The sequence below is a fragment of the Macrotis lagotis genome, chromosome X (assembly GCF_037893015.1).
Source record: "Macrotis lagotis isolate mMagLag1 chromosome X, bilby.v1.9.chrom.fasta, whole genome shotgun sequence".
NCBI classification, from domain to species: Eukaryota; Metazoa; Chordata; class Mammalia; order Peramelemorphia; family Peramelidae; genus Macrotis; species Macrotis lagotis.
In genome coordinates this window covers 519,299,368-519,317,680 of record NC_133666.1, presented here as the reverse complement: position 1 = coordinate 519,317,680, position 18,313 = coordinate 519,299,368, and the positions used below count along the sequence as shown (strand labels likewise).

Here is an 18,313-nt window from a genome sequence, read left to right as displayed (position 1 = left end):
ACTGGTGATGGATTCAGGTGATTTCTAGCCCTATCTTCTAACTTAACTTTGAAAAAAAAAAGAAATATGATTCTCATTACGCAATACTAATCAAAATAATGGGGGTGGGGAAACCATTTGTTGTAAGTCAATTCTGGAAAGACCCTCACTGACAACCTGCAAGGGAAGGGAAGGACAGGAAGCAGTCAGCAAATGGAATGGAGTCTGTTGTCACCCAGAAAAACTGTTGTCTTTCCTACAGAATAAAGTTTGGTGATGTTTTCTTATTCAAACAATAGAGTCTGAAAAGTGGTTGCCCAGCCTCCAAACCATCACCTTTAACAACCCCCCTTATCCATCTATTGTGGATACACACACACACACACACACACACACACACTCTTAGAGAAAAATGGCATGTGTGGAGATGTAAGACTGCAGGACCACATGGTGCCAGAATGGGGTGTGGGAAGATCATTCATGCCAACTGCAAACAGAGCTGGCCATTGAATGCAGCCTGGTCTAACAGCACCATGTGGCTGGGAAGGAAATTGGGACAGGTGTGTGTGTGTGTGTGTGTGTGTGTGTGTGTGTGTGTGTGTGTGTGTCTATATATATATATATATATATATATATATATATATATATATGTATGTATGTGAAACGCAGAGCCATATGTAGAGAGAGAGAACGAGAGCAGGGAAGGTTTAAAAAAAAGCCCTCTACTTTTCACAGTAAATGCAAAAGAGGCAGGTAAACCACATAGGGATTTCCCCCTTCAACTTGGCCAGCTGGCACTACCAGCCGCTGACCAGCGCAGCCCAGAGGGATTCTGGGTTGTTTCACAATGAATCCTGTTAGGGGTCCACTCCCCACAAACCCCTAGGTTTTCCTTTTTGCAACAGAGAAGGGGTTTCATTTCTCTACTCCCCAAAAAGCATTCAGTTGCACTCTTTCTCCACCTCCCCAGTGTCCCCACTACCATCCCCAAATTTCTTATGGCTATCAGTCATGCTAGCAATACAGAGACATCCTGCTCCTGCGCATGGCCTCACTGATCAGGTAGGCAGGGCTCAGCTCTGGCTCCTCGGTCATGATGGTGATGTTCTGCCATTCCCCTGTTTGGCTAGACCGTTTGATGGTGTCCACCACACAGAGAGCATAGAGGCAGTCATCAAAGGTGGCGGCCATGGTGAGGGGCCGCCCATCCCAGGTCCGTCGGTCTTCCTGGTCCTGGAAGGCCTGCCGGACTGCCTGCATCATCTTGATGGTACCCCGAAGGTAAGGTGAGGGGATGTCACTAAAGGCCTTCTCTGGCAGCAGGGAATTGCTGATGGGAGTGGTGTCCTGAAGCAGGAGCTCCTGCTGTGGGGCACTGTTCCGCTGGCCATAGAGATCTGTGCCAGCCGCCATCAGCCGCCCAGCAGAACCCACCACAATGATGTCCTGTTTGAATTCTCCTGGCACATTAAAATTGAGGGTTACAGTACAGCACACGCCCCCCTCCAACACCATCTGGAAGGTGCAGAAGTCGTCGCTGGTGATCTGGCGGATACCCTTGATATGGTCTGTCTGCTTCACAAACGTCTTGAGCAGCCCATGAACTTTCACTGCCTTCTGGCTGGTGAGGAAGGTCAGCAGGTCAATGATGTAAGTGCCCACAGAGTGCAGGCCCCCACCACCCATCAGGTCATCACAACTCCAGTTGTACTTCTTGCCCAGGAGGCTCCCACTATGCACCTGCACCTCACACACCAGCAGGTCCCCTACATAGCCTTCTTGGATGAGCTGCTTCATACGCACAAAGGCCGGCAGGAAGCGCAGGACGTTGCCCATGATGCTCATGAGCTTGGGGTAGTAGTGAGCAGCCGACATCATCCGAAAGGCATCCAGGGGTGTAGCTGTTCGGTCACAGATGACGTTCTTCCCAATACCTTGAAGAAAGAAAAGAGAATGTAAGAGGTCATAGATATTCTGGAAGATGAGAAAGACTATTGGTACTATTGACCCTGAAGTTAAAGTTGGGTTTGGAAGATGACTCAGGTGATATTATAAAATGTATTCATGAGTAAAAAGAGGATGTTTTTAAAAGGACTTCATCTCCTCTGCCATTTCTTCAGCTTTATTTATTTGACAATTCTAGCCAGTGTCCATCAATGATTGCTTAGTATCCTTGTGAAGTTCTTTATGGCTAGTGAAGGATCACTTATTCTATAGAATAGGATATCAGGTGCTATCACTTCTAACAGTCTCATCATCCCCTTAAATATGATTCAGAGGAAGTAGGAAGGAATATTTTTGACTAATCATGAGAAATCAACTTTGCCCAAGTTGAGGAACTTCCTCCATTCACAGAACACAATACCTCTTTAACTCTATAGGTATATCTTCAAGAGCAACCAAGTCTGGCTAAAAAATGATTTACTAGTGATTACACAGCTAGTAAGGGTCAGAAACAGGATTCAATTACAGGTCTCAAAATTCATCACTCTATGTATTTATGCAATGTGGTGAAGCAGATTGGAATAGTAGATGAAGAGTTCACTCTGAAATCATAAAGTCCTGGGTTCAAGTCCTACCTTTGCCACATCCTAAACTATGTTACCCTGGGTGAGTAATTTAACCCCTCCATTTAAGACTATTTATTGTTCTAATTATACATGTATAACCTATATCAGATTTATTTGCTGTCAAGGGGAGGGGGGAAGGAAGGGAAGATTGGAGAAAAATGTGGCATATCTTGGCATATAAGTAGAAAAATTTTTTTTAAAAAGAAACTATATATTGCTCACAAGGTGAGTTTAAAATATTTTTAAAGTTAAAATGAGTTTCTTTTCCTAAGAGTTCCTTATAACAATGAAACCACAGGTCCAGACTTTATCCTGTTTCTATGTGACACTACCTCATGAATACAAGCACAGGGTGAATATTTATTACATAGTACTTAAGGGTTTAATTATTAAACCACAAAGGATAAATAAATATTGCCACTTTGAATCTTTCAAAAGAAAGTAAAAGATTTTGGGCCAGAGAATAACAGATCAAAGGGAACTCAAGGATATGCTAGGAGGCAAATAATACTTTAGAGCAATCCTCTTTTAAAAATATTTTTAACTGTATTCTAATATATTTGGTTTCCTTTATAATCCTGTGAATTTTATTCATTTTAAAACATTCTTGGGACAGCTAGGCATTGCAATGGATAGAGCATCAGCTCTAGAGTCAAGAGGAACTGAGTTCCTTTTTTGGAATTGCCTCCAAAAACAAAACAAACACCCCCAAAATATTCTTCTAAGAAAGGCTTTACCAGAGTTTCATTCAGGTCCAGGACAGACACAAGAGGTTAGGGACTCAGAAGAATTCAACAAGTAGCTCAGTATGAATTAGGAAAAGAAGCCATAACTCTAAAGAGAATTTAGACATCTAACAAGAATTTATCGGCACCTAACATGAACAAGAAACTCTGCTGAGAATCAGGGATAAAGAGGTCAAATGAAAAACGGTCCTGGAACTCAAAAAATTTACTTTTTTTCTAGACTTTTCAGGAAACTAGTCAGCTAAATTCTAGGTCAAACAGGGTCAGAGAATAAGTATGGTATAGTATAGTACTTGAAGTTCTGTATTTCAATATAATTTTGGCTTCCTTTATAATCCTCTACATTTTATTTTTTGCATCCATAAATATTTTGAGAACTGCCAAAGGGCTCCAGGAAACACAAAAAGATTAGGAAAGGTAGAGTGGAAACAGTACCAGGATCAAGAAACCTGAGCTCAAATGATTACATGTTGTGGGTATTGGTTGCTTCATCTCTCTGTTTTCTCTTCTGTAAAATAGCGGAATTGAACTTTATATCACTAAGATTCTTTCCAAGTTTAAAATTCTAAATTTAGAGATAGATTGTATAAGACTTTTGCATTTTCTTTAGCTACTTGGTATTGGCTACCTACACTATCATCAATCTTCCTATCCATGGTGAAACAGAACACTAGGGGACAGACCTGAGACTCATGAACGCCTAGGGAAAAATGAGTACAGGATAACTGGCAGGGGAAAGAGGCAATACTGCTGAAGTAGAATCCTCAAGAAAAGAACCCCCAAGTCTTTATAGATTGGTGCAGGAAAGGCAGTGTTCCAGCTGTGACAACAAAGATACCATTAAATTAATCAGCACCTAGTGTCAGAGTGCATGACTAAGTTCTGACTGACAGGCTAATTCTATTACAATGAACTTTTATTATGGTTTGCAGGGCCTGATTTGACTTGCAAGCATGTCCAAATCCACATAAAAGCTATGTGACAAGATCCTTTTGGTTGATTTTTTTTTCAAATATGGTTTCAATAGAGTGTATTTCCTTGAGATGAAAACTGACCATACAAAATGGCAGTCTGGTAAATTACATTATATTCTTCCTGGCACTTCTCTTAGGATGTATGTATGGATTCTAAATGTTTTATGTGTGTGTTCATATCTATACATATATGTATAATACAACATCGAATCATTTATTATTTGTCTCCCCAGTACCCACAGCATCTACAAAGATATAGCAAAACGGGTATTACTGTGTATGTATGTTTCTTTATTTAGCTCTCTTTATATATACACATTCATTATAATACCCATAGGAATATACATATATATGTATATGTATATATATATGTGTGTGTGTGTATGTGCAGTTCTATATACTTACACATATAAAAATTAACATGATCAAAGAAGTCTCAGAATTGTTTTCTAATGTGAGAAGAATAACATTGGTTATATTGTAAATATTTTGAGGTAGTTTCATCAAAGGAAAACTTGGACATTTCAAAAGCAGAAAAAATATTTCAGACAGTGTCAAAAACAGAATTATTAAGTAAACCTAATTAACAGTCTTCAGCACATTTAAAAACTGTAGTTTTACCTCCCCCTCACATAAATTCAGGATTCCCAACTTCTTATTCTTTTTTTTAAATTTAATTTATTCGTTTATTTTGAATTTTACAATTTTCCCCCTAATCTTGTTTCCCTCCCCCCCCCCCACAGAAGGCAGTCTATTAGTCTTTACATTGCTTCCATGGTATATATTGATCTAAGTTGAATGTGTTGAGAAAGAAATCATATCCTTAAGGAAAAAAATAAATTATAAGAGATAGTAAAATTATATAGTAAGATAATGGTTTGGTTTTTTTTTTAATTAAAGGTAATAGTCTTTGGTCTTTGTTTAAACTTCACAATTATTTCTCTGGATACAGATGGTATGCTCCATCTCAGATACCCAAAAATTGTGCCTGAGTATTGCATTGATAGAATAAGCAAGTACATTAAGATTGATCATCAACCCCATGATGCTGTTATGGTGTACAATGTTCTTCTAGTTCTGCTCATTTCACTCAGAATCAGTTCATGCAAATCCTTCCAGGCTTCCCTGAATTCCCATCCCTCCTGGTTTCTAATAGAACAAAAGTGTTCCATAAGGTACATATACCACAATTGATGAACATTCACGCAATTTCCAGTTCTTAGCCACCACAAACAGGTGCTATGAATATTTTTGTACAAGTGATGTTTTTATACTTTTTCATGATCTCTTTAGGGTATAGACCCAGTAGTGGTATTGCTGGATCAACGAGTATGCACATTTTTATTGCCCTTTGGGAGTAATTCCAAATTGCTCTCCAGAAAGGGTGGATGAGTTCACAGCTCCACTAACAATGTGTTAGTGTCCCAGATTTCCCACATCCCTTCTAACACTGAACATTGTCCTTTCTAGTCATATTGGCCAGTCTGAGAGATGTGAAGTGGTACCTCAGAGATGTTTTAATTTGTATTTCTCTAATAAGTAGTGATTTAGAGCAATTGTTCATATGACTATGGATCACTTTGATTTCCCCATCTGTAAATTGCTTTTGCATATCCCTTAACCATTTGTCAATTAGGGAATGGCTTGTTGTTTTTTTTTAAAATTTGACCCAGTTTTCTGAAGTCTCATAATTTTTAACACAGTCTCATGCATTCAGGGGTTAGTTTATTTATAAACAAATTAGTGATTCATTGCAGGGATAATATATTAGCTTGCTCATAACTAGCTGGTACTGCCAAAAAGCAGCATGAAACCTGTTGGATATATATATATATATATATATATATATATATATATGTATGTATAGTGGCCTTCCCTAGTTAGGAACCCAGAATTAGGACCTTTAGCAGATACTTTCCCAACACACTCTGTTCAAACTAAATTAATATACACTTGCAACTTTGCTGTGTAATGGCATTTAAAAAATCATTTCAAATATACATGGTCTATTCCCCATGAGGTATAATTGACAATGTATTGGATTTGAGGTCAGGAGTCCAAAGATCTAGTTCTGCTTTTCCACTAATTAGCTATAGGATCTTAGGAAAGTCATTTGATTTCTCTGGGTCTATGAATTCTCATCTGCAAAAGGGTTTGTGGATCAATTGGTTTCCTGGTCCTCAAAATCTGTACTTCGAGATTAGTGAATCATTGAGGGTAACTATTGGTTCCTCCATAATTTATATATTTTTGTATGTACAGCACCTACAAAGGTTAAAACCAATATTTTGTACCTAGCAGATGTTCCAAAAATGTTGATTTCTAAGAATTGCCTTCCTATGATTCTTGCTATCACTCTCCTGCAAAAATTCATGCTTTCCCAATAGATATGAAGGACCTAGAGAAGTATGGGAAGACATATGTATTGATCCAGAGAAAAGCAAGCAGAACCTGGAAAAAATATTTTCAATGACAATAACAATGTGGCAGAAAGAACAATGAAGTCAAACTGAAAGTTGTGAATTAATAATGAATAAGTTTGATTCCAGAGAAGAATGGAGGAAAAAGTTTCTCCTTCCCTTCAATACAAAGATGATAGACCATGAGAGTGGAATATTGCATATACTGTCAATCATAGTCAATGTATAAATTGGTTTTGCCAAACTATGCTTTTCTGTTTCTTTTTAAATCTTTCTTGCAACATCATATACATTGTATATTATATATGAAATCTATGCCTTCTCGACTAGTAAAAGAACCAATTTTCACTACCTACAAAATTCATGAGTTTTTTTTCAGGGTTAATACCTTAAAACAACAGGTAAGGATTATGAAAGTCAGACACAAGACCAGTACCTTCCCTTTGTCTATGGTTCAACACATCTTGAGAAATAATGAAGACGATAGTCTTCCATTGTTTTCCCATGGCACCTAAGCATGAGACACACCATCCAAACCAAGAGTTTTCACTAAATGGAACTGCCTTTTGGACTCTGAAGAAAGAAAGAGTGGAAGAAGGAGGCTCCAAATATTCGTTCTTAGGACCCTACTTGAAATCTTCAGTGATTATTTTTTTTTTGGGGGGGGGTAAGAAGCTATCTTCAAATCTTAAAAAAAACCCAAAACTCCACTAGCTAATCATGTTGGTACATGCTTGGATTTAGGACCATCTGATTCCAGCTGGCTATTCCTTTCCTCCATCTAGCTAATGTCTTGCTATTAAGATATTCTGATAAAATACCTTACTTCTCCAAACCTATCCCCATCACCATAAAAATTAGTTTCAACTCTGACTTACGTCAAGGGAAAGAAGTTCTGATTACGGAATTTCAGGCATCAAAGAGTGGGTGGCAGAAGGTATACTTTACATGACCAGGCTTTCCTAAAATTTCACATCATATAATCTACTTTCTCTTTCTGCCTAAGCCAAATGGCTCTACAACATAAAAGAACATCACTTGTAGAGACCACTTTTTTCTCCGGAAATAGTCTTTTATCTTCCAATTTGTTTTTATTTTTCAACAGATCTACATCTCTGGTACTTGAATCAATATTACAGACATCTCTGGTATCTCTACATCTGTAATTTAACTAACACACAAGATTTTTTCCTATACCCTGGGGTTAAGAGGTCCTCTGAACTTGTCTTTTTGAGCTGTCATAGTTTCCAAGAACATGCAGGAGGCCCTAAATGTATCAAAGTCCCTGTTGAGCTAACATAGTGCTGTTTGTATCCCAAGCTAGACTTGCATGTCTCTGGAAGTCAAGACAGGCATCATTTATTCTCAGAACCAGGCTCAGAAAGTGCTTTTGCAACTGTGTCCCTTGTAGATAAGCAGACCATCCTGCCTTCATAGTCTAGCAGTTCCCAAGGGAAAAGTGTATGGTTTTTGCAATAGCCTTGCTCCTCCCCTTTGGAAGTGGTTTTGTTCTGTTCCCGCTTTCATTCTATCTTTCTCCCTCTCATACCATGCTCTTTCGATGGAGACTTGTGTTCCCTCCTCCTTCATTTGTCCTACTGTTATAAAAATTCAAACTTGTGCATGGACTATGAACTCTTAGGGTTCTGCATGAACTTTCATTTCTCTAGCTTTCACATGTTTTATGAAGTTGTGATTTACTGTTGACAAACCAGAAAGGGAGGGAAATAGCAATTTCTTCTTAGAAGAAAAATTCTCTCCATTCTGTATAGTTAGAATGAAGATAGGGATTATTGGGAACAAGAAGATTGTTCAATTCCCATGTTCCTACTCATATATACATATATATATATATATATACACACATATATATACACACACATATATATATACACACATATATATGTATATGTATGTATACATATATATGCATGCATCTACATATCTCATCAAGGCCATGGACTTGATATGATATTCACTCAAGTTGTAGTTAAGAGTTCTCACCTTCACCACAAAGATGACAATCAGTAACTACTCTCATGATTGGAGGAATAAAGGAGGTATAGGTTTGAATTTTCCTGTGGAGCTACTGTTTGGTTTACAAAAAGTTATCTAGTATGACATGGGATAAAGAATCTCTTCTTGAGTCAGAGGTTCCAAGTGACAAGTACTTTTGACTTAAGGTCTGGCTAAGGAATTGTAAAACTATGTGATACAGTGATAAAGTAAAATTATATTTTCCTCTTTTGCAACATTGGTCTAAGGACAGAGTTTAAGAGTTCTCAGTACAGGATGAGAAGTTTTAGAGAAACAGGTTGAGATAAATCCTAGGGGATATAATCCCAAATCTGCTCTTCCCCTTATATGAATTCAGTTCTTCAGCAAAGGCAGACCTTTCGGGATCTGGTTTTATATCTTCTCATGACAAAATGTTGCTTCCTCCTTCTGAGGCAAAAGATCAAAAAAAGTTTCTTAAACATCAAACGGTTTCTAGAGAAAATAGTGCTGTATAGAAACAAATGAAGGAATCTGAAACATATGGATTGCATTCATCCCCCCTCCAAATAAACATGAATACAAAATGAAGAAGGGAAAAAAAGACTGAATCCTTTGGAAAAAGTTTTGTGTTTAGCCAAAACCCAAACTTTCCCAAAGTAGCTCAAGATGTTAAAAGAAAAACCATTCTATCTCCATCCATCCCAACAAGTAGATCTTTTATGGTTGCTCTGTTTCTGTGATTTAAAAAAATAGCACTATTTCTAAATGTTTAGCACATGGTCTGCCATGGGGAGGGAGGTTGGAAGAGAGGGTGGTAGAAAAAATGTGGAACTTAAAAGTGTGCAAAAGTATAAATGTTGACAATAATCTTTACATGTAATTGGGAAAAATTGTTTGGAGTCACTAAAAAAAGAAATGCTTTGTTTCCATCCTTGCTGATTTGACCTTTCATTCTACAGATGAGAAAACTGAGGTCTAAAAAATGGAACTCAAAGTTCAAATCCATCACAGGTTCCATTTAACCAAAATGATCATCTGGTCCATTCCCTTCATGAGGAAAATGAGATCCAGATGGACGAAAGTGACTTGCCCTTGGTCACACAGGAAGTTAACCCAGACTATAGATGTCCTAACTCTTTATGCTTTTATGCTATTATTATCAGTGTTGTGGTTTTTATTAAATCCAGGATCTTACACAATAATTTCAGAAGGGTTTTTTTTCCTGCTTTCCTCTCTTCTTCACAACAATACATTCATTTCTCCTTTTGAAAAATATAATTAGTTACCTCCAAAGACTAAATTCAAGGACTAAGTCTTTAACAAAAATAGTTTAAATACATTTTCTAGAATTGAACTGAATGTCAAACCTTAAGAGTTTAAGGGCTAGTCATTGTTGTGTTGTTTCACTCATTTCTGACTCTCTGACCTCATTTGGTGTTTTCTTGACAAAGATGGTAAATTTGTTTATCATTTCCTTCTCCAACTCATTTTACAGATTAGGAAACTGAGGCAAACAGGGTTAAATGCCTTGCCCAGGTTCACACAGCTAGTAAGTATCTGAGGTTACACATTTGAACTCAGGTCTTCCTGACTCCACGTTCTGTATTCTATTCATTGCATCACATGGATGCCCATTGAGTGCTTAGAGTACCATAAAAGATAAGAATATTATCTTTATTACTATGAATATAGGGTTCTTTACCATATATATCTATGTATCATGGACCATTTTGGCAATCTGGTGAAGCCTATGGACCCCTTTCAGAATATTGTTTGTTACATTCATAACTGAAGATGACACTAAACTTCAATTAGAGGTTAGTAAAGAGAGAGAGAGAGAGAGAGAGAGAGAGAGAGAGAGAGAGAGAGAGAGAAATTTATCTATGGAGTCAGGGGGGTGCAGAGAGGGGTTCTTTGGACTTCAAATTAAGGACTTCAAGTGTAGGATAAAAATAACCAATAGATAGATGTGAAAGCTTTCTCTGGTGGATCTCCAAGATGGTTACTGTTGCCATACCATTTTCCCCATCCTTTCAGAGATTGTCAGCATATAAGAGAATATTAGTGGGTAGCTCCACCCTCATTGGTTTTACATTCCCAGTACTCTTCTACGACTTGCTATTTCATTGTCCACTGGTCAATGTCCACTACAATATTTGGGAGAAAGACCACATCTATGCAGGGAGAGACAAAGAAAATCCCAAAAGTATCTGCAAAAGGTCTCCTCTCATTATATGTCCTAGAAAAAATAAATAGCAGCAGCTTTCCAAATGCACCTCTGAACCACTGACTCAGGGGATATCACTGTTCATCCACAGTGTCGCAAGCAAGCTGCCATTCACAGGTTCCAGCAATTCTTTAAAAGAATCAGTGCATGATCATAGCTTTTCTTCCCTGCTGGAACATTTCCCAATTATACATTTTCTTATCCAATCGATTTTGGAAATCTGCAAAGTCACTACTACACGTCCAAGTGTCCTTTCTTCTTATTCCATTTCTGTTGACAGCCTCAGTTTTTCTGGAGTCAAATCAGATGCATGAGTCCCCACTCCACATAAACTTAGGGTCAGCTTGGCCTTGCAGCTGTGTTTCTCCACAAGCAATCCTTAATCAGTTAGGTTTTCTCTGTCTTTTCCCAGTCAGAGGGATATTCCAAGACCTAGATCTCTAACCTAGTCAGGTGATGCAAATCTTCATTTACAAAACAGACCTCCCTATAGATGGGAGACAGGTCATGTTTTCCAAATATTCCCAAAGTTAGAATCAGCAGAAGTTGGTCCAGCAAGGAATAGATTCAGGAATGCAGGAGAAGCTGTGTCTGAACAGATAAAAACTTTTTATAACTCCGTCCAGACAAAATGCACATTTCCCATCAGTCAAATAGTTCTCCACTTCACTATTAGAAATATCTAAACTTCTTCCTCAACTTTCAGCTTGACTCTTCCTCCCCCAGTTGTAGAGCCCTCTGACCCAATCACCTTTTTTTTGGCTTGGAAGAATGAATACAAGAGAAGAGAAGTGGCTGCTTGAACTAGTTGGCTTGTAAGCTTGTAAGATCTTTTTTAACTCTAAATCTACAATTCTATAAACTTAGCACTATATCTACCACTTATAGTCTTAGGAAACTTAGGGAGATTAAAGATTAAATAACACATCAAGGGTTACATAACTCTAAGGGTCAGAGACAAATATTGAACCTAGATAGTTCCAAGGCTAACTACCTACCCACTGTCTTTAAGTTCAAATTTTTTTCTTACAAATACCCTATAAATAAACTATCATAAGTATCAGTATCCTTATAAATGAGAAAACTGTGCCTCAAAGAGTTTCAGTCAATGACTAATCTAAAATCACTCCCTCCTCTCCTGGCTGCATTTGCTTCCTGCAGCTCCTTTTGTACACAAGATTCCCATTAGCTTAATCTGATCTATTCTCTGAGTTAAACTCTTTCCAGGGGAGGTATTATGGGACAATGGAAAGAACCCTAGTCTGAGTATTAGAACCATAGGTTCTAGACTCAATTTAACTACTAGCTGATTCTGGGACCTTGGGTAAATACCTAACCCTTGTAGACTTTCACTTTCTTCAACTAGATAAGCTCTAAGATACCTTTTTTATTGTTTAGTCATTTTTCAGTCATGTGTGACTCTTTGTGACCCCATTTGGGGTTTTCTTGGCAAAGATATGGGAGTGGTCTGCCACTTCCTTTTCCTAAGATACCTTATGATCACAGATTTAGAGCTGAAGGAGACACAAAAATCATCTAGTCTAATGCAATCATTTTATAGTTTAGGAAAGCATAGAAATGGAGACCCATGAGCAGAAATGACTAGCAAAAGGTTACATGGGGAGTAAGTGGCAAAGCTGAGATTGACCCAATTCCTCTGACCAAATCCAGTGGTCTTTCCATGACACCACGATGTCAGTTCTAAAATTCGTTGATTTTATGAATCTAATTAAGTCCTTTATCTTCATCTTCATCTGCCCAGAGAGGCAGAACAATTTCCCCATAACCAAAAAATAACAAAGCTGGGAACCTTCTGTTTGAAAAGTTAAGACTTCTTACCACGCTCCTGATAAAAACCATATGAATAAAGACAAGACTTCCTTTAGAGCAAATTAATCCCTTATTCCATCATTTTCAATGATGAAATATGGACAAATGGATGACTGAGCACATATGTATCACTAAAATTGGGTTGCATGCTCTTGCACATTTAAACAAATCCTATCACACACAAATCACTAGGGATGCCCAAAAACAATGCTGCATATTTTGGTAGGATATATATGCTGATTTTTAGATTGTGACCAAACACTAAAGTCCCAAAGCAATTTGGTTAATTCTCTATTCTCATTTCAAACCTAAAGCTGAAAATGGGTCACCATGACCTATATTCAGCTCCATATGGCAAGACTCCTATTTTCTTAGCCCTATGTAAAGAAAGGTAGACTGTGATGAGTTTGCTGTAAAAGAAAACCAGCCTTATTCCTTCTGCAGTCGGAGGATCTAGATCTAAATTTTGCTACTGTATTTTATTAGTTGTAGGCACTCTCTGGGTCTCACTTTCTTTATCTATAAAAAAATAAGGACCTCCCAGCTCAAAATTCTTGGCCTAGTGAAAGGAAACTCATTGCCAGTCATTGAATAGCAGACAGGAGTTCTTTTAAATCAAATGGGATTTAAAAAGTGGAGCTTTTAAAAAATGCTCAATCCTTCTAATTGGTGATGCTGGACAGACCTCAGAATCTTACCTAAGAATGATAACTCACATTGGTTTATGATGATAAATCAGAATTGATGTGCAAATACAGATTCTCAAGGTATGGCTTCAAATGACCCTTTGATCCAAAGAAATAAGAATACTTGCACTTAAAGCACCTCACAGAACTGTTGGGAGGAAACTACTCTGCAAGTTATGTGAGCCTACAATTATTATGGTTGTCTGCTTATTTCCTCCACGTTCTACCTTTTTTTATGCTTTTTCAGCTTTTCTGATTTTAGTTGGGAGGACATTTTAATTAGATGCTAATATATTTTTAATGCCTGTTAATCTCCCTTTCAACAGAAGTCTATTTATACCCTCCCTATAGAGATACAGCACGGGGGAAAGAGGTAAAGGGCTGAAGCGGCTTCAAGAAGTAACAATCCGTTTAACATATCTTATATGCACAGAAAATATGTGAAACCTGGAATCTTGAATCCTTAAATTTGGATGGTTTCCTGTGGTATTAATAATATCTTACACTCTTTTTCCAAAGAATTTTTTTCTACATTAGAATCACCTTTCGCTTTAACTATTACTATAATAGTTTAATGTTATTAGAATTGTAATAGTTTTAGTATTTAGTAACTATTATTTGTTAACTATTAACTATGTGTAGTAGTTGGTTTTCTTGCCTCAAATCTCTCCCAGCTCCCATCTATCTTCCACAAAGTTGACAAAATTATTTTCCTAGAGCTCAACTCTGACTACATTACTTCTGTTCTCAACAAACTTCAGTTTCCCTATAATCACTAGGATAAAATATAAACTGTTCTATTTAGTGTTTAAAGACTTTCAAAACCTGGCAGCAAGCCATCTTTCCAGCTTTCTTACATATTACTCCTCTCTACTCACATTATGATCCAGAAAAACTGGCTTTCTATTCCTCAGTAGAGAATTCTTAAGTTTCCTTCAAGGCCCTTGCTAAACTGCTACCTCTTAGATCATAGATGTCCAACCCTTTAGATTTTCTGGGCCACATCACCCAACAAAAACTTGTCAAGGGTCTCATATGAAATTTAATACTTAGTTATGACTACAATGTAATCTATATTACCAATGAGTACAATAATAAAATGTAATGATGCCACATGCATGGGCTTTGAACCTCCCATAACCCCGTTGGACACACCTGTTTAGATGAAGTTTTTTTCGTTCCTTCCTCCTTCCCCAATCACCAGTTAGCTATTTTGTATATACTTTGTCTTGGCTAGATTATAAGCACCTCAAGGACAGCAACTGTTACACTCTGACAATTTGTATTCACCTCTGCCTACCACAGCACCTGTCACATATTTACTTAAAAATTTGTTTTTCAATAGGTCTACAGAATTATAGAATATTAGCGTTGGAAGAGAAGTTAGGAATTATTTAATCCAACATCTCCTAATTTTTTCAGGTAATGAAAATGAGGCCCAGAGAAGGAGGTTCAAAGGTTAGCTTTCAGTCTAGGGGTTTTCATGTTACCTTATCTCATTTGGTTGTTATTGATAACCCTTAGAGGTAGAGAGGATTGGTGTTATCCTTGTTTTTACACATGATAAAGTTATGGGTCAGTGAGTTGGCCCTGAGACCCATAGAGCATTAGTGTTAGAATCAACACTGGAATCAAAATCTCTTTGAGTATCAAACATAGAGTCCTCTTTTAGGTTTTGAAAGTCCTTTACTACCTGGCTCTTTCTCACCTCTTACACATATGGTTTTCTTCTCCAACCTTCTTCTTCACATATGGTCTGATATAGTCCCAAAGGCTCCCCAGAAGACCCTCCATCTCCCAGATCACTGTCTTTAAACTGGCTGTCCCCCAAGTCTGGCATGCTCTCACTCCTGGTCTCAGTCTCTAGGTTCCCCTGGCTTCCTTCAAGACTTAGCTCAAATAATAATATCTGAAAAGGGGTCTTTCCTTTCTTAAATAGTTTCATGAAGTAACATATCAGTTAATATATTTTATATGCACAGAAAATATGTGAAACTTGGAATCTTGAATCCTTAAATTAAGATAACTTCCTATGGTAAATAGTAGAAAAGCTCATTTGAAGCCAGCCCCTCAAAAGTCTGCTTCCAAGGATCGAGATGTCTTATGTGACCTCTGGATACCACCCAGAATAAAGAAGCTTATTTTCAAGCTAACAAATCATCAACATTTTGATGCTACCATTGGAAAGGGGGGACCAAGGCATTTCAACAAGAGACAGATGGCCTAACTCACACAAGGTGAGTTGGGGAAACATGACCCTTCCCTCACTTTTCCAGACCCACCAGAGCTCAGGCAAAGGCACTTCAGAGGCAAACCCAGCTGCTATCTGAGGATGAATAGCTGGTGCCAGAGGGAGAGGGAAATACTACAAAGGCTGCTATGATGGCTGCTACCCCAGATCAGGCTTCAGAGCAGACAGAGAAAGCCTCTGGTGGCACTGGACCTGGCCAGATCATCTTATGGGTTATTAGAGAAGAGACAGAAAGTAGAGATCATCTCAAGGTCAGAATGGCCCACACCCAGGGTGCTAACCAGACAATGGGCAGAAGGAAGGAACTGGAAGAGTAGAATTAAAAAAAAACCTTGCCATAATCCATTCATAGGTGACATTCATAGTCCTAAAGCCTTCCCCTGAAGCAAAGACTCCCAGGAGTCTAATTTCTTGCCCAACAGAATATTACACAACACAGAAAGGGCCCTGTCAGTCAAGGGCTTGCCACAGAGCTCCACCTTCTATGAAAGCAATGAGCTGGCTGTCAGGGAAACTTGAGGTGCTGCTTGAAGACACACAGTCTGCCAAAGTCTGGGCAAGACTCTTGGCCCATCAGAAAGAAGGGTAGCTTTGTGTAGTGAAATGGCCCTCTTAGGGAGAGGGAGGGTAAGCCATTCACCCCTACCTCTGGCTCCCCACCCAGCAAAAGAAATAGTTTTTCTTTTCCCCCTCCTTATTCTGGGTCTGTCAAACAGCAATTAGTTTTGTGAACTATTTGTATTACCCACATCTGCTTTATAGACTCCAATACAAAGATTCTTATTGGTGCTGATGAACCAGCAAGGGGTTAACAGTAATTAGCAGAGCTAGGAGAGCCCACATTCCCTGGTTTCAAGCATAGTATCCTATTCCCGAAGCAATTATTAGAGTAAGAAGATGTGAATACTTAGAAATAAGGAACTATCAAAACCATAACTTAGGAGTGTACTTATGTCAGGGGAACTGGTAAAGAGATCCCAACATATTCATACACTCACCAGGACAATTATTTATGGTCAGTGGCCAAAAAAAAAAAAAGACTAAACTATTTCCAAAACTTTGTAAAATTTATGAAATGCTTTCTTTCTAATGACCCTTTAAGCTAGGTTTACAAGTATTATCTTCATTTTAAAGAGGAGGCAACTAAGGTTGAAAATTAAATGATGCTCTCATAATCAGACCTAGGGCTTGGATTCAGATCCCTTGACTTCATGCTGCATGCCCTTGGCCCTGGTGCTGTATCCTGGAAGAGTGTGCACTAAGAAAGGAACCTGGGGACAGCTAGGTGGTACAGTGGATAGAGCATCAGTCCTGGAGTCAGGAGGACCTGAGTTCAAATCCAGCCTCGGGCACTTAATATTTAGCTGTGTGACCTTAGGCAAGTCATTTGACCCCACTGCCTTGCAAAAAGTCAAAAAAGAAAAGAAAGGAACCTGGAATTATCTCTTAAATAGTTATAAATAAAAAAACAACAATATCTGCTCTCAGTTCATAGGATTGTACATCAAGAGCTAGAAGAGAAAGAGATGTCTATTAGGAGCCCAATAGGAGATAGGACCCAAAAGAACTCAAATAGATTAGAGGATGGGAGGTCAGAAAGATCTTAGGTAGTGAAAGGCTGTGAAATATATTGGATAAGAGAAGAAATATCTATCTTGATCTGATCACCAAATCACTCTGAATGAATTTGTTTCCTCAGTGTAAAATAGGAACAGTGACATTTATCCTCACAAGGTTGGTAAAAATAGTGACTGATGTTTTCAATTTAACAAATTGTTATTAAAAACTTCATGCAATCAGAGCCCTCTGGAAAGCACTGGGAGTACAAAAAAGAGACAGATAATTTTTACCCTAAAAAAAAAGGAAAGACAATTTTAGTATCTTAGATTCTAATAAGAAAAATATAGCTGAGATACAAATGAAGTGTAAGGAATAATGAAATAAGGATACAGGAGAGATATTGGTAAGATTAAGGCCTGAGGAAAGAAAGTTCTCAGTGAACTGAGTGGGGAGAATCAGTATCATACAGGAGGGCACTTCACAGATAAAGATTTAAAGAGAAAACCAATAGAACTCCTGGATCCTGGAGAGGACAAGACCAGTAGTCCAGGAAAGGATAGCATGAGGACCAGAACTAGGATGATGGCAGTTTAAGAGAGGATGAAGGAATGTTTGTGAAGGTAGATGTCACAACTGACTAGGTGTATGGGTGGAGAGAGAGCAGAGGCAAAATTATCCCAAAGACTTTGGCCCTTAATGAATGACAGATGGCAGAGTCAACAAGACAAATAGGAAAGTTAAGAGAAGAATCAGGTTTTTTTTTTTGGGGGGGGGGAAGTTAACAGGCTGGATAACAATCTGAACTTAAGAGTTAGTCCTGAGTTCAAATCATACCTAAGATGTAATTACTAGTTGTGTGAATCTGGGGCATCAATTTTTCCATCTCTTAATGGAAACAATACCACTAACCTCAAAGGGTTCTGATGAGGATCAAATTATTTCAAACTTTAAAGTGTTATATATTGGATATCACTACCACCATCTTTACAATTACTTTGGATATATTGAATCTAAGATAGTATATACATTTGTCTGAAGAAGTCAATGTAGGCAGTTGGAAATGTAGACTAGA

The 18,313-nt window shown here is 38.0% G+C and overlaps 1 protein-coding gene across 2 annotated transcripts in view; it reads right to left on the bottom strand.

Annotated features, from left to right (window-relative positions):
• The window catches only part of GFOD1 (Gfo/Idh/MocA-like oxidoreductase domain containing 1), a 140,676-nt gene that overhangs the window by 11,357 nt on the left and 111,006 nt on the right, over nt 1-18,313 (bottom strand). The window contains exon 2 of one of the 2 annotated variants that reach the window (XM_074207675.1): nt 1,035-1,913. In XM_074207675.1, the coding sequence (XP_074063776.1) occupies nt 1,035-1,913 (879 nt within the window). Of the gene's footprint in view, nt 1-356; nt 1,914-18,313 lie in introns of those variants that run through there. The other variant, XM_074207674.1, reaches the window with a different exon arrangement.